Source organism: Rattus norvegicus, chromosome 14 (genome assembly GCF_021556685.1).
Source record: "Rattus norvegicus strain SHRSP/BbbUtx chromosome 14, alternate assembly SHRSP_T2T, whole genome shotgun sequence".
Lineage (NCBI taxonomy): Eukaryota > Metazoa > Chordata > Mammalia > Rodentia > Muridae > Rattus > Rattus norvegicus.
Window position 1 is genome coordinate 5,801,237 of NC_141547.1, and position 16,502 is coordinate 5,817,738.

General features: G+C 46.5%; 1 protein-coding gene across 4 annotated transcripts in view; it reads left to right on the forward strand.

Annotated features, from left to right (window-relative positions):
- The window catches only part of Klhl8 (kelch-like family member 8), a 45,598-nt gene extending 32,626 nt beyond the window's left edge, over positions 1-12,972 (forward strand). For 3 of the 4 annotated variants that reach the window (NM_001437209.1, NM_001437208.1, NM_001437210.1), the window contains 7 exon segments: positions 547-733; positions 2,955-3,098; positions 4,445-4,556; positions 7,579-7,747; positions 7,945-8,104; positions 10,747-10,948; positions 11,844-12,953. In NM_001437209.1, the coding sequence (NP_001424138.1) occupies positions 547-733; positions 2,955-3,098; positions 4,445-4,556; positions 7,579-7,747; positions 7,945-8,104; positions 10,747-10,948; positions 11,844-11,967 (1,098 nt within the window). In that variant the 3' untranslated portion in view covers positions 11,968-12,953. 4 annotated transcript variants of the gene reach the window in all.
- Positions 12,973-16,502: the final 3,530 nt, after the last annotated feature.

Below are 16,502 nucleotides of genomic sequence, written 5' to 3' on the forward strand. Positions count from 1 at the left end.
TTTGTTGTTATTTCCAGACAGGATCTAGCCTAGCCTAACCTGATACTCTATACCTCAGGCTGGCCCCAAGTTCACAAGCCTTAAATCTTAGCCTCTTTGGTTCTGGGCCTACAGACATGAACCACTATGCTCAGTTATGGCCCAATTTAATAAAAATGTTAATAGCATTATTAAAATCTTAACATATTAAGAACAAATTACTTATATTTTTCGCATTTTTTTTTCCGGAGCTGGGGACCGAACCCAGGGCCTTGCGCTTCCTTGGTAAGCGCTCTACCACTGAGCTAAATCCCCAGCCCCTATATTTTTGCTCAGGAAGAAAACATTCAAGGGTGAGATTGTAATTGGATTTTTAAGTCAGCGATTACTTTCAGCTTCTAATTTATTTCACATGTTACGGTTTTCCGTTTGGTAATGTTTTTATGAGGCCGGGCACGAAGGACAAAGGACGTACCATGAAGTCATAGCCACAGTGCTGAGGTCTATGAGTCAGGATAATCTGTTCTCACTGTTTACATTTTGTATAACAACTGTTCGTGGCCTCAGGTCCGTCTGCCACTCTTGCCAGTGGATTTCCTCATGGGCGTTGTGGCGAAAGAGCAGATTGTCAAGCAAAATCTGAAATGTAGAGACCTACTGGATGAAGCCAGAAATTACCACCTTCATTTGAGCAGTAAACCAGTTCCTGACTTTGAGTATTCAGTCCGAACTACCCCGAGGAAGCATACTGCTGGTAATTATACATTTCATCACCTCACCACAAAGGGTGTTTGACATATCTGAGGGTTATTGGTTCTCTATGCCTAAGTATGGTAGTGAGACAATTAGTGTCTGATTATCTTAGGTGATAATTGGTCGGCAGGTGTGTGTGTGGTCATGATTCTCAGTGTGCGTCATTTAGTTTTACTAATGCACCAGTGTTTGGGTTGTTTTTGATATTTGGTTTTATAAGACAGAATCTCACTGTAGCCCAATCTGTCCCCAACCTCATGGCCCTGCCTCTGCCTCCCGAGTGCTCGATCACAGTCATGTGACACTGTGCCCGGCTTTAGTAACCCAGTTTTTAACAAGGAACGTGAGTCCCTCAAAATCTGAAGCAATGGCTGCCCTTAGAGCTCTTCCCCGACTCTCTAGGAAGAATTGGGTGCTCTCGCTGCCTTTCGAGTGCTGTGCTGGAATTTGTGAGGCATGCTGCTCTGTAATCTGTGCACTGACACGTCTTGAGATTGACATGTTCCTCAGAAACGACTGTAGATCTGTAAGGCTTGTGTTTATAGTGCCAAGCATTCAGCTGGACACACATTACACATTTCAATATTTGCCATTGTGTTTCCCCAAGTCCAAAGGAAAACATAAACCACACCTAACATTTGCATGCAGGGCTGTGCTACACTCTCAGAATCAAAGGCTCTTACAAATAAGATTGTAGCTTCTCATTGGTATTGGGCAATACCATTGTGGACTGTATTTCTCCAAGAACATACTAGATACTCATATACACAGTCACGGTCTCACATAGTCATAGGAACTTATAGAGTAGGGTTTTTTCTGCTTTTTAAAAAAGATTTATTTATTTAATGTATGTGAGTACACTGCAGCTGTCTTCAGACACACCAGAAGAGGGCATCAGATGTCATTACAGATGGTTGTGAGCCACCTGTGGTTGCTGGGAATTGAACTCAGGACCTCTGGGAGAGCAGTCAGTGCTCTTAACCACTGAGGCATCTCTCCAGCCCATAGAGTAAGTTTTAACAAAAGAGACAGCCATATGTCACATAAATGGGTTTTCTTCATTTTAGGGAAGAAAAGACTAAGAATTAGGCTAGAGTTGTGCAAACCATACAGAAACAACAGAGAAAAGGGTTTGCATGCTGATATTTTTGTTTCCATTTTAGTTTTTTTTTCTTTCATAGCATGTTTGAAGGTGACCTGTGTGCCTTTCACTTAGAGAAAACGTCATCAAAGGATACAGTTACATTCTGGGATTGAGATTGTACTGCTGTCAGTACATTTGACTGACCTTCATTATAAACTTGACTGTGTGATCTTTTAGGACTCCTGAATTCTCTGATTCAAGGTTCTGAGTTAGTGGAGGGGTCGTACAGGTGGGTTAGCTCGTTCTCTGGTCGCCCGCCCAGCACACACTAAACGCCGACCGTGTGGCAGGCTCTGGAATGGACATTAGCAATGCAGACACGCAGCCTGTGTTGGGGAACTTGGTCTTGCGTAGGGGGAAAGACAGACAAATTCTGCATAGTGTCGCAGTGCTTTGCTGTGATCACCAAGTATGGGGTGAAAAGGGTGGTCCAGATCCTCGTCAGAAGCCTGTGTCTTCCGGCCTCCAGATCTGGATCACGGGTGTGCCCTCCATTTCTGGAGTGTAGGTCATTCCAGATGTAATCAAGCTGACAACCAGGAATAGCCACCACAATACCATGACACGGGTGGTTTAACACAGAGGGACAAGCCTTTCCTTCCAGAGTTAAAGAGGAGAGGATGAGTGGATCATGAGAACAGAGACACCTGGATGTTCCAGACGCCAGAGTCAGGCATTTTCCAAACAAGTGGGCCGTGTGTGTATCCATGCTGGGCTTGTATTCAGGAGGGAAGCAATTAAGAGGTTGGTCAGTGTAGACAGCTCAGCCGTGGTGGAGATAGAGGTCCTCTTTACAGTACACAAATATTTGTCATTTTTTCTAAATAAAAAAAAAAGTTTATTAACTCTGTTACAACTCAAGCCAGGACACTTGTAGTGAGTGAGAATTTAAAAAGAGAGGCAACTGTTGACTTGGATTCTTTGAAAAGTTCAAGGGGGCAGAGAGGAAATTAGATTTCATAACTCACCTTTTTAAGAAAAAGAACATTATTCAGAATCTGATAATCGTTTCCACACTAATTACAAGTAAAGTTTAAAGGCTGTGGAACTGACCTACATCTTGTGGCTCTCCCTTTAGGTGTGCTGTTCTGTGTGGGTGGTCGAGGTGGATCTGGTGACCCCTTTCGTAGTATCGAATGCTATTCTATCAACAAAAACAGCTGGTTCTTTGGACCAGAAATGAACAGCCGCAGGAGGCATGTGGGCGTGATCTCTGTGGAAGGTGGGTCTGCTGCCACCGAAGGTCGTATCGCAAAACTGGTGCTTTTCTTAATAGCATGAACTTTGAAATTTTCTTTCTTTCTGTGACAGTGGCTAGGTAACATAGCATGCTGGTATATAAATTAGCATATTGGTATATAAATTAAAAAATGAGGGGCAGGGGAAAGTGAAATTCCCGTGTCTGGGCATGGCAGCAGCACACACTTACAATCCCAGCATTTGAAGACTGGAGCAGGAGGGTTTTAGTTCTAGGCCAGCCTGAGCCACGTGCATGGCGAGCCCCTGTTTCAAATTACCAAGGGCTAGAAGTGTGACACACAGGCAGATGTCACTTATGTATGAAATATCCGAGGTCAGTTATAGTAAATGTTTCAGTTCTAAATCAGTCTTGGTTTTTATTACTATGTTTTCGAGAGACGGTCTCTAGCCCCTGTGTACCTGAGGCTGGTCTTGAATTCCTAATCTTCCTGTTTCTGCCTCTCAAGAGCTAGGCCTGCAGACATGCGCCACAGGTCCAGTTTATGCAGTGCTGAGGGTTGACTCAAGCTTCCTGCGTGAGAGACAAGAACTCCACCAGCTGAGCTACACCCCCAGCTCCTAAATTATTTTTTATATATTTTAAGAGTTTTTTTTAATGTGTAGGACTATTTGCCTGCTTGTATTTATGTGCACTTGTATGCACCTGGGTAGCAGGGGGCAGCAGGGCCACCGAACTGGAGTTCCAGACAGCCCCCAGCCTCCACATTGATGCTGTTGGGTCCCCTGTAAGAGCACCAAGCACTCTTAACTGCTGAGCTGTCTCCCCAGCCTCTGTATTTCCAAAAGCATCTGCCCTCTTATAAAACAAGGAAAGGGTGACTCTTAAAATCTAACATTTCCTATGGTTCTGAAGTTAATTAAGTTTTAGAAATGGTTTAAAATCTCCATTTACATAACTGTACAGTGTAGGGAAATGCTGACGATATAGCTTGATGAAAGAACACAGTCTCCCTCAATTTCTGCATTTCCATTCTATTCAGAAAAGGTTGATCATTTTGTATTAAGCTTCATGCCTTTTAATTTGCTATTAGCCTTTTTCAATTGTATTGACCTGTTTTGAAGGCAGAATTAATGATTTCATTTACTATTAATAAAGAATGGTGAACCCCCAGAAGTTAGCGTTTGAGAGCACGTACACAACTATACACAGGCGTCTGGTGAGAGCTCCACTTTCACTTCTGCGGATCAGTGTTGAACAAAAGGCACTGTGAAAAGTTGTTTATTATAACATCCTAGTTCTAAGTGTTTACACGTGAATAGCCTGAGTATCGCTCTTAGGAGTCAGATTAAAGACCCCTCTGTTTGCAGGGAAAGTGTATGCCGTGGGCGGCCATGATGGGAACGAGCACCTAGGCAGCATGGAGATGTTTGACCCTCTCACTAACAAATGGATGGTGAAGGCATCGATGAACACCAAGAGGTGGGTCTGCCAGCAAATCCTCTTGAATTGATAGCGTCAAGTAAAGGAGGCAGAGACCAAAAAATCTGAGTTGAACGGTTTTCGGCTTTTAGAAACATCTTCTCCTCAGCCCATTTTGTGAATGCATCCAGGCCAATGCTTTGTTACATTTTTTTCTGTGTTTAAGAATGGCGTGGTCTGGGCACAGAGAGGTGGCTCAGCGCTTAGGTGTGCTGCTCCTCCAGGGGACCCAGGTTCTGTTCCCACTCCCACACTGGCACACTGGGTGCAGCTCCAACAGATCGGATACCCTCTGCGGATTCCTCTAGCACCCCATGTGCACCGTTTAAATATGCATTTTAAAGTGGTCTCAGTGGGCTCACCTTTCAGCCCCATCTTGGTAACCACATTCTGCTGTGAAAGGCCTGGCTGTTCCTTCTGAAACTCTTTGTTTGAAACAATTTTAGATTTTTTTTTTCAGAAAAGTTGCAAATCTAGTAGCACCCTTTGTTTAACTTTATTTAAATTCTTTTGCAGTCATGTATGTATGTGGTGAGGAGAAGGGAGCTGCGTGTGTGGAGGTCAGGGAGAGCTTGCAGAAGTCAGTCTCTCTGAGCCACCTCACCAGCCCGTGGTATTTTGCTTTGTTGCATTGAGACAGGATCTCATGTCAGTGTGGCAGGCCTCACACTTGCTATCCAAAACTGTAGAGTTACAGCTCTCAGGGGTCCTCGGGTGAAGTTCATGTTGCCTACTCCACCACAGAGTCACTGCTAGTGTCATGGAGGAGGAGGTCAGGGGTGCTACACAACCCCCACTGCTGTAGAGCAGCCCTCTACAGCCAGGAATACCTGGAGTGGCCACCACCATGCCAACGTAGAGAGTACACCGTGCCCTGTGCCCTTCACCCAAGCTCCTGGTGTGTTAGCACCTCACAGTTACAGTCGCGCCAGAAATACAGACAGCCTCGATACAGACAGACAGAAATAAGCCTCGATACAGACAGTACTGTCAACTCGTGCAGTTATTCCATATATTTTTCTTTACAGGTTGGTGAGTGGGTTGGTGGGTGGGTTGGTGGGTTGGTTGGATTTGTGTGGATGAGTGCAAGTGCCCACTGAGGCCAGAGAGGGCATCATCTCATGCAGCTAGACGTACAGGTGTTTTGAATGGGTTAACAGGAATCAAGCCCCCGTCCTCTGTAATAGCAGCAAGTGCATCTGACCACTGAGCCATCCCTCCAGCCCCTCCTTACCCATTCTTAGATTTTTAATTGGTTTTACATACCTCCTCTATTGGCTGATAATTTGATAGTGTATGATTAGAAATTGACAGGTATGACAGTATTACAATATTCCTAACCTTAATGGAAATGCATGTAGTATTTCTCTTAACTATTATACTAATTATGATTAAGGCTTATTATTATCTTGTTAAGAAAATAGCTCTCTCAATTTCTGTTTTCTTTACTGATTTTAGGATTAGTGTTAATATATTAATTTTTATCTATAATAAATTGAACTACATTTTGATTATTGGAACTTGTGTAAAGGGAAGATTTAGCCTCTCGTAAATTTTATTAATGATTTCAATAGTAACTTGCAACATCCTGAGATGCAGTAGCAGCTAAAAACGTGTCTCGAAATCAGTAGCTTTGGAGATACAGCTCTGTATGGTGCTTACCTAACATGCCAGAGGTCCCGAGTTGGATGCCCAGCTCCTCAGAGTGACAGCCAGCAGCAGCAGCAGCAGCAACAAAACAAGCAGGCCAAATATTCTGTCCACAAAACCCTTGAGAAGATGTCAGACAAGGCCTGTGTCAAAGCCTGAAACACCAGTTACGCAGGACTACGGGGTGGGAGATCGGTTTGCAGATGGTTCCTGTAGAGTAAATTAGCTGGCCTGTGCCAGTATGAGGCGGAGGTCTCAGAGGATACAGTGGAGAGTTCACAGTACATTTGGTACAGTGACGAGAGCTCCAGGGGGACACAGTCTCTGCACATGACGGCAGCTGCACTGTTCTCACCGTGCTGTGTGCCGGCTCTGTCAGCATCTTAACTTTGCTGTAGGTGTGTGTTTGCAGTTAATGCAAACTGTTTATACAGAATTACATGCTTACGGTTTGAACATGAAGCGTATGCAGGCATGCCCACAGGGATGCTGGCCTGGGCTGCATTAAGGAAAGACTAGCAGGAACGCACCAGGAAGGTGCTGTGAGAAGAGATGGACGTGGCGTAGCCACCGGGACCAGAGCAGTCCATGCTCGCTCGTCACCAGAAAGCTTAAGGAGTGGCGAGGCTGAGGTTTACTTTCCCAGTATTACGGGAAGTGGGAGGTGGGTCCTAGAACCAGCTCTGAGTGAAGGGTTTATCCTCTGAGGACCTAAGGCTACTGTAGCAGCTCTAGAACAGCTCATCCTGTAGGAGGTGTAGTCTCTCCTTTTCTCTCGTCCAGATAACAGTGAGTTAACTAAGTCTTCCTTCAAAGCAGAGTAAGCAAATGCCCGTCAGAAATGCAGCTCGTGTAGGGGTGAGTGCTCTTTTGTGAGATGTTTTAATGAAACCCTGCAACAGGGTGAATTCATGCATTCAGAACTGAAGTTGACTTCTTAAATCCACAGCAAACTGTTTTCTTATCAACCCATTACTTTCTCGATTATATAACTGTCTACTTACTAGTTGAACACTTGGATTTCTTTATATCGTTTTGTTGGGGTTTTGCATTATTATTCATTCTGAATTTAAAGCTCATGAGTAGAGTTCATGCCTGGTAGAAGCAAGGCCCTGGGCCCAACCCTCAGAAAAAAAAAAAATAAAAGAAGAAAAACAAGAGCTTGATCCAAGTTTCCAGTAGTGTGTGTAGGCCGTGCTCTCCAGTCAAGGGGCGACCTGGACACCAGCTCAGAAACATTAACACAATAGGACTCTGGATACAGGGCTTATCCTTTGATGGTTCTCTTCAGAAGTGCCTTGCATTGATACAAAATGTCTTCTTTTTCCTGAAGCAAACTCAGATACCAAAGCACGCTTCATTGTTTTTGTAGGCGAGGAATTGCCTTGGCCTCCTTAGGGGGCCCAATATATGCGATTGGAGGATTAGATGACAACACTTGCTTCAGTGACGTGGAGAGATACGACATTGAATCTGACCAGTGGAGTACGGTGGCGCCAATGAACACTCCCCGTGGAGGTGTCGGCTCTGTGGCTTTAATCGTAAGTTACACAGCCCCTTCCTGTGACGAGGCACCAGGCACAGCCCTGGTCAGCACAGTCTGGCTCAGGTCAGCACTGCAGCATTGGCTAGTACTAAATTGTTTGTGAAATACCGACTTTCCGACATTCTGCTCACCTCTTGGGACTGTGGGGAAATCCACCTGAAGCCTGTTGCGTGCTCTGTTTTCTCCATGCAGAACCATGTTTACGCAGTGGGTGGCAACGATGGCGTAGCCTCCTTGTCCAGTGTGGAAAGGTATCACCCGCATCTGGATAAGTGGGTGGAGGTGAAGGAGATGGGCCAGCGGAGAGCCGGCAATGGTGTTAGTGAGCTTCACGGCTGCTTATACGTTGTTGGTGAGTACACGCTCTCTCTAATCTAATCTGTCAAGGTCTGCAATGACAAATGCCATGGCGTGACCCAGTAACAAACCGTTACCACATTTAACCGTTAGTAGGAGTCCTGAGGTGTACTTTGAATGCTTAAAGCTGATGTTAATGCTTGATTTAAATCATATTTAAAACTCCTGCCAGGTGTGGTGGCACATGCCTATAGTTCCAGCACTCAGGAGGCGGAAAGAGGTGGGTCTCTGTGAGTTTGAGGTCACCCTGCTCTACATAGTGGGTCCAGGTAAACCAGGGCTACAGAGTGAGACCCTGTCTCAAAAAATGAGCAAATCCAAAGCAAAACTTACATCATATCTAAAGGAGGTATAATCCACTTGCATTCAAAGGAGAGGTATTGTAAATGTAGGAACATAAATACGCCTTGCTAAAATAAACCTTAAAGGTCTCAAGACTTGCTTTTCCCTCCGTCTTATTTCAAAGCAAACTACACTAATTACTTAAGAAAACCAGTGACTTTTCCACATGATGCATATATGTTAGTCTTTCCTCTGTTCTTTGACCGATTGAAGTGCTGAGTTAGAGGACTCAGCTGTGCTTTAGAGCTGTGCTTTCTCAGATTCTTAACCATGAAAGAATAATCTGGACTGATGCTGTACTGGAAAGGAGGCAGCCAGGTCGTGTATCATGGCAGCTCCTGGGTGGTGCAGCCCTGCACAGCCTCCAGCCGCGTGCTGATTGGGAGCCGGGACAGGAATGCCAAGCTCTCAGGAATTAGAGAAGGTGTGTGTGAGCATCGACCCAGCATCCAACACAGGAGCGCTTTGTTGTAATCAGCAGTCTTTCCTCACAGAAGGAACGGCTGGAGAGGTCCGTGCACATGTTCTACATCGTAGGATGCACTGTTTGGGGTTTTATTTCTACAGTTCTCAGTAGGAGAGCGTGTTATTGATATTATTGTTAAATATTGGAAGTGGAAGGAATGCTGTCTCTTCTGTGCTCTTGCCTGAAGAAGGGAAATAACACAGCTCCCCTCAGCCCACCCAGGGCGCAGGAGTCAGTTGTAGAGAGCCGAGTCCCTGGACTCTCTGTAAAGGAGAGTGTGGGAACCAAAGTTCTATGGTGCGGCCTTTCACACCCCCAAACCAGGTCACACTGTGTGTCCCTGGCACTTAGCCAAGCCTTTGGGGGCTTTGTAGCTGACAAAACAACAATTCCAACTGAGCGTTAGAGCGGCCCTCTCGGGAGCTGGGGACAGCTCAGTGGCAAGGCCTTTGCCCGGTGTGCAGGCTTCAATCCCGAGCACTGAGAGCTACAGCAGCCAACGTCCAGCGACGTTCAGATCCTCCTTAAAACAGGCACAGCCGGTGTGAGTGCCACAGGATGCAGGGTGGGCGCCTCTAACGGCTTTGTCTCTCTCTGCCTTGATTTGTTGTTAAGGCTGAAGCTACACTAAGGCTTCTTGTGTGGCAGGCAAGGCCTTGACTGTTGAGCTGTGTCCCAAACGAGCCATAGCGCACGTAACTGCTCAAAACCTGATCTTCCACATCCGCATGAGCAGTGTCCAGCTTGCGGCACGAGGAGAGAATTATGTTCTGATGAGACTTGATAAGCATTTGCCCAAATCCATCTGGTTATATACATAAATTAGTGACGTAACAAAGTCAACCCCATTAGAAGAGTTTAACCTGATTTTTTTTTTTAAACTGACCTTGTTTTTAAAGAAAGGGTCGCAGTAGCAACACCTCTTCATATCAGGAAAACGGGTGGACGGCTGCTCACTTAGCAAGGACCTGGGAAAGGGGGAGGTGACAGTGACACACCAGGCACCACTCAGGGATGTGCTAAGTCACACTCTGTTAAAGACCGTTTCTGTAGGCCTCGTGGCCAGAGGAAGACATGGCTGTGGAAGGACAGACGAGGTTTCAGTCAGCGCCCACTGTCTCAGTAACTCTGCTGGCAATGATGGTTTGAAGACGAGCCCTGGGGCAGGAGAGATGGCTCACAACCCTGGAAAGCTTGCGTCTCTGTCTGATGAGCCTTACAGTTTCACACACACACAGACACAGACACACACACACACACACACACACACACACACACACACACACACACGTGGAAAAAGTCTTGCTTCTCTGCGTCTCAGCACAGTTTATGACATGACTGCTTTCTGCCCATAAATCCACCTTCTTTTTCACTTCAGGATTTTAAACCCAGACATGGTGGCGTACACCACAATCCCAGCACTGAGGCGGCTAAGGCAGGGATACACCTTGAAACCCTGTCTCAAAAACCGAGAGAAAAATGTTTCAGCTTACTGATTAAATAGAGTTAAATTACAGAAAATTGTAGTTGGTGGTGGTAGTGAGGTGTTAAGGTGATTTTTCCTCTAAATCATTGAGGGTTTGACTTTGTTTTGTCCGTCTAGTCGTGTTTGAGGCAGAGTTTGTCTACGTAGCCCTGACTATCCCGAAACTCACAGGCTAGCTTCAAACTCATGGAGGTCACAGGTCCTACCCTCCGCCTTCCAGTGCTGGGATTAACCGTGTATACTGGCAGGCCCGATAAAAGCTTGAGTTTTATGGCTGTTGAGTTGAGATTTAGGGGTCAGTTTTTATGAGATGCGCTGCCATGTTTAAATATCACTTTCACAGGTGGTTTTGATGATAATTCCCCTCTGAGTTCGGTTGAGCGGTACGATCCTCGGAGCAACAAGTGGGACTATGTGGCAGCGCTCACCACTCCCAGGGGTGGCGTAGGGATTGCGACGGTGATGGGCAAGATCTTTGCAGTCGGAGGCCACAACGGCAATGCCTACCTCAACACAGTGGAGGCGTTCGACCCTGTGCTGAATAAGTGAGTGCACACTGTCTCTGTCAGTGAAGGCTTCGCCCACAGCTAAGGCCGAGTTCTTTATCATCCTTCATTCTCCCTCAGCAGATCCCTGAGACCACAGACAGAAGCAAACTTTACACTATAGCTAGGCTTCGCCTGTTTATATAGGTGGAAGATAAAGCCCAGAGCCTGTGTTGCCTGCCAGTGGGACCCTTCCCTCCTCCTGGGCTGCCTCCTGGGCTGCCTCCTCAGCCTTAACAGGAAAGGAGGTCTAGCCCTACTGCAGCTTGCTATGCCCTGTCTGACTGATCTCCATGGGAGGCTTTCTGAAGAGAAGGGAGGAGGGGTGGATGGTGGGGGCCCAGGAAGGACTGGGAGGGAGGGGCACAGGGAGGGCAACTGCAGTCAGGTTGTAAAAATCAGATTTTAAAAAGATAAAGTTCAGTGCATGACGTAGGCACGGTACAGTTAGCCATCACTAATAAACTAGAAGGTTTAAACAGCATGCTGGGGTAACTCTGCCCGCACCGCTGCTCCTTCCCTTAGCACCATTAGTAAAACAAAGGTTATTCCAGCAAAAGGACCCAATACCATGACAGTTGGGCCAGCTCTAAGTGACACCCCAATCAGAGGCTATCCTAGGCAAGGCAGGACAGCCTAGCATCTAAAAGGTAAGACATTCCTGGAAATTTTCACTTAATATTTTCAGACTGGCTTGCTGTAGATAACTGAACCTGTGAAAAGCAAACATGATATTCCTGAGGGGCAGGAATATTATGTTATTAATAGAAAACTTTGGGACATCTTTTCTCCCTCTAGGAACTTGCTGTCTTTTAAAACCAACCCCATAGTCCTGAGTGTTGACTTTGGCCGGGTTCCCTGTGCTCTGTGGTGACAGTTTGTCCTGTCTTTCCAGATGGGAACTGGTCGGACCTGTGTCTCACTGCCGAGCTGGTGCCGGTGTGGCCGTGTGTGACTGCTTAACTAGCCAGATCCGAGACGTAGGTCATGGGTCCACTAACGTGGTTGACTGTATGTGATTAAGTCCCAGCAACAAGGATACAGTGCCATCTGATGGACGGGAAGACGAGCCTTTCAACATGGCGCATTTGATTGTGACCACAGCTACTGTCTTTGAGTGTCAGCTGTTGTAAGTAGGTCTGTGGGCTGACGGTGAGAGCTGCTAGTCACAGAGTGAAGTGAGCTGTTTCCTGCCTCAGCAGACAGTGAGTAGGCTGGAAACAGCCTGTCTGTGAGCCCATTCTTGCGCTGAGAGACGTTTCATGTAGTGCCAAACCTTAAAATAGCTGTTTATTTTGATGAATAAAATGTAATTTATTGAGTTTTATCTGTTCTTTTTCCTGAAGAAACTAACTTCAGGCAGTAGATTTTTTTCCCAGAGGAGAGAGAAGTCCACTCATCAACATGAGAACTTGAGGCCTGCTCCCTTGAGGATCACTCTACATGGTGCTGGTGAATGTATGTCTTGCTTTTTGTCTCCAGATGGTGACTTTCAGTTCTTGGGTGTTTATGAAGTAGGGAAAATGTTTGTGTGTTTCTGAGACATTCTTGAAACCACATTAGTGTCTGTAAGAAGGCCTTGGCCTCCATGTGGAGTTTTAGAACCACAGGACATAGCTGTGCCTGCTTCCTCACCAAGTGTACTGGCCGCCATTCTTTTCCCATTCGTGAGAGTTTCTTGGTGATGACCGTGGCTTGGCATGAGTGCAGCGTCCAGTGAAAAGACTGAGAAGGATGTATGAAGCCCATGCCCACCTAGGGAGGTTGTGGAGGCTCCTTTAACCTTGTTCTTCTGCTTAGTCGTTGAATTTGGAGCCAGGACCCATTTTCTCTTACTCTGTCATTTGTCGCCGTCTTGGGTTTCCTAATTGTACAAAGCTGAATTTATTTATTATCAGGACATGAATGCGTTTTTACAACATTCCTTTCTGCAGTATAGTCTGATGATTAGTTCCAGTTTGTCATTAATCAATAAAATATGTTGCTGGTAAAAACAGAAAAAAAATGTAAACTGCTAGTTTTTTCATTAATGTCCTCCAGCGGATTTATTGATACTTTATTGAATATTTCTACAAATAACCTGAAGCCTAGCATAATCCTATTGACATAAGAGCTTGTTGTCGTTTTTATGTGTATGTATGTGTTGTATACATGTGTGTGAGTCTGTGTGCACGTGTGTTCACATTCTTTTGGAGTCACAGGATTAACATCGAAGCCTCCCTAGACTGCCGTCCACGTTACTCACTGAGGCAGACTCTCTCAGTTGGACCCAGAGCTCATCTATATTCTAGTCTGAATAGTCAGTTTGCCCCAAAGACCCCCTGACCAGCCTGCCTCACCTGCCTGACATCACGTGGGTGCTGGGGAGCTTAACTCTGGCCCAGTGGCTCCTAGACATGTCAAACAAAAACAAGCCCAGCGTTGGCATCCCGGTGTTTCATGGAGCAGATTTCAAAGTTCCCAAACTGGGCTATTTTCCCACTTGTTGGGTGTGGATGTGGACAGTGATTCATGATCGCCGTGGTCTCTCTCAAATGAGCAAGTTTATGCACTCAGCAAGCGGACATAGAAGAATGACTAAGAAAGCAACAGAAAGGCAGGACAGCATCAGACCAGACTCCTACACCATCCAGCAGAAAGCCCTGCAGAGGCCCTGGACACCCCGAGCTGCTCCAGCCGACCCGTGAGGAGGGTCCTAGGCAGGCATCTTCTCTTTGGTAGGACTTGTTCCCACCACAGGCATCCTTACATCAGAGGATAAACAGTAGCAGGGTTTCTTGTATGAGGAAGGTACCCAGAATGACTCCCCTCCCGTGTTCAGGACCAGACTGAACAACTTCCTCACTAGTTCTTGCCATCACAGTGTCTTCACTCGGAGTCTGCTGCTCCCCCTCTCTCACAGGGCCAAGGAGCTCAGGAGCAGCCGGTCCCTGGACAAGGGGTCTTGGAAGACACTCTGAGGTAACTGTACTTGGCTCTGAAGCAGGAGTGGATGGCAGCTTCCCCTCCAGAGCCGGCTCCCTAGGCATGTTAAACAGCACACAGAGAGAGGCCTGCTGGCGTAATGTGTACCATGCAAGCCTGTGAGCAGGTTTAGCTGGACCCTGCCCTCTAGTCTAGCCGTCTGTACCTCAGCCCACCCTCACAGCTCATAGCCATAGCACTTGGCCAGTTCGCTCCATCTGGTGAACGTGGAAAATAACCTGAAGTGTGGCTGCTGTCGGCTTCTCGTCTACTGGATGGCTGGACACTTGTGGTTGCTGGCACACATGCCACCTTTATTGTCAGGGTTAGGGATCTTGCTACCTCAGCTGATTATTAGTTTGTGTGTACTCCATTCTAGTCCTTACTGGACAGCGGTCATCTAACATGCCAAGTCTGTACCCTTGTACCTGTGAAATCTGAGGTACTTATAAAAGAATATGGAATGAAGGGAACGGTGATGGTCAGAAGCGTCGCCTGACAGACTGCCGACAGCAGGAGGAGGTAAATGGCGTGACTAGGCAATCTCTCAGAGGCTAGGAAGGACACGCTCCGGGGGATGAGTGCAGTTAGCAGGATGGGGAGCTTGACTGGCGGTGCACCTGTAGAAACAAGGGCACCGAACACTCAGAGATGAACAGTGTCCAGGGCCCCATCTCTCCAGCCTCAGGCACTGACAGCACTTAGAGAGCAGTGTGACACAGCTCAAGTGGTGATCTTGTAAGTAAAAAATTTAACGAGGTCTTGCTCTGTGAAGCCATGCTGGCCTTGAAAACCAGGGCTCAAGTGAAGCACTAGTCCCCCCACCACCACCACCTTCCATGAAGCTGGGGCTACTCTGCTGAAGCTAAGCTCTTTTGTGAGGCTCCCCCATCTAGTCATTACAGACTCACTTTACCGACACCCGAAATGGATTAGCATTGTGTTTGACACTCACTGTTTTATATAACTGTCTATTTGTAAGTGTTTGAGTAAATGTTTCACTCCTGAGGAATATAATTCATTTCCTTAACTCCCAGGAGAACTATGAACTTAGAGTACTGTTACATGGTTGCAATTGTACAAAATGCCTTTATAAGTGATAAAACCAAGACTTTTGGCTTTTGTTTCTCTGTGAGTGGTAAAGTATTTAGGGTCTGGTTCATGTTGTGTTGGTGAGGGAGGTTTCTGTGTGCTCTCATGCCAGGCTTTGAGGGTAGATTACAGCAAATCTGCCCAAGCAGAGAGGGGCTCATAGATTTGGAAGAACTTGAAGTGAGGGGGAGACTAACGCAGTGGCAAGGCGTATGACTCTGTAGGCCAATCACACCCTGTAAACTGTAAATGAGAGATAGTAGGCTACACCTAAGAGGCAAGAGGTGGAGGGTTACTGGACGTTAGTAGATTACAGGGGGATTGGGCAGGACATGGGAGGGAGGAGGAATGGTGCATTAACCAAGGATGTAAGAAAAAAGCCTTGTGCAGACCCACTACTCAGCTAACTTTAAAACATATCTGGAAAAGTTTGGAATTGCCCTGCATGGGCGGACAATTGGGCTCCAAAATGAAAATCACTACGCAAGACACAGGATGCCTCCCTCTGAAGTACTGTTCAGGAAGGCGTGAGAGGCTCCCCAACAAGACAGGTTGCCACGACCTTTGCTCACCCACTAAATGCTGCTTCCTTTATTTATGTCTCTGCATGTGCACGGCGCTTGTCAGGGTATCCATAGTAACAGGAGACAAGACAGAGACGCTGATGTTGGCTGACACAAGCCTTACCTGGAATGCTTTTGTTAATGCTTACTTTGACATATCTGCAATATTAATTACAAGGGTTCCCTTGATCTGAGAGAGAGAGAGAGAGAGAGAGAGAGAGAGAGAGAGAGAGAGAGAGAGAGAGTGTGTGTGTGTGTGTGTGTGTGTGTTATGTGTGCACGCCGAGGTCCTGTCTTAAACAGTATGTGTTGACATATCTACCTCCCTTCTCAGTTCTGTCACCTAGGATTTCATGAGTTGGGGTTTACTCGGTTGCAATTCTGCAGTGAGACCTAGGGCCTTGCTCACGGTTCTAGTGACCCCCATCTTCAGCCCTTGACTTTTGAGGCCAGATGTCTGTTGTTGAGACTGACCTACATTGTGATCCTGCCTCAAGCTCCCAGTTGCCGAGTGAGTTACCATGCCCACTCTAGGCTGGTTACTCAAGTATCCGTCGTGCCCAAGATCTGATTCAGATCTTGTCTCCTGTTCTCACCTGCTGTGAGAACCCTAACCCTAACCATACTAGTTCTAACTGGTTTTCTCCAGTCGGCTCCCTTTGCGATCCCTGGAACTCTGATTCCCTGGCCTGTCAGTCAGTCCACTGAACACGGCTCACGCGGTGGTTGGTGTGGTTCTAATATTCTTTGAAGGACTCTGTATCTTCATTGCTTTGGCATCCTTTGGTGTTAAGAGAATTCAGAAATATCGCCAATATCATCACTAGCCCAGAACCCCTTTTACCTTTTTTGGGTCTTGAGAGGGCATTGCTATGTAGCTTAGGTTGGTCCCGAGTTCACTATGCAGCTCAGGGTAGCCTTGAACCTGCTGCAAT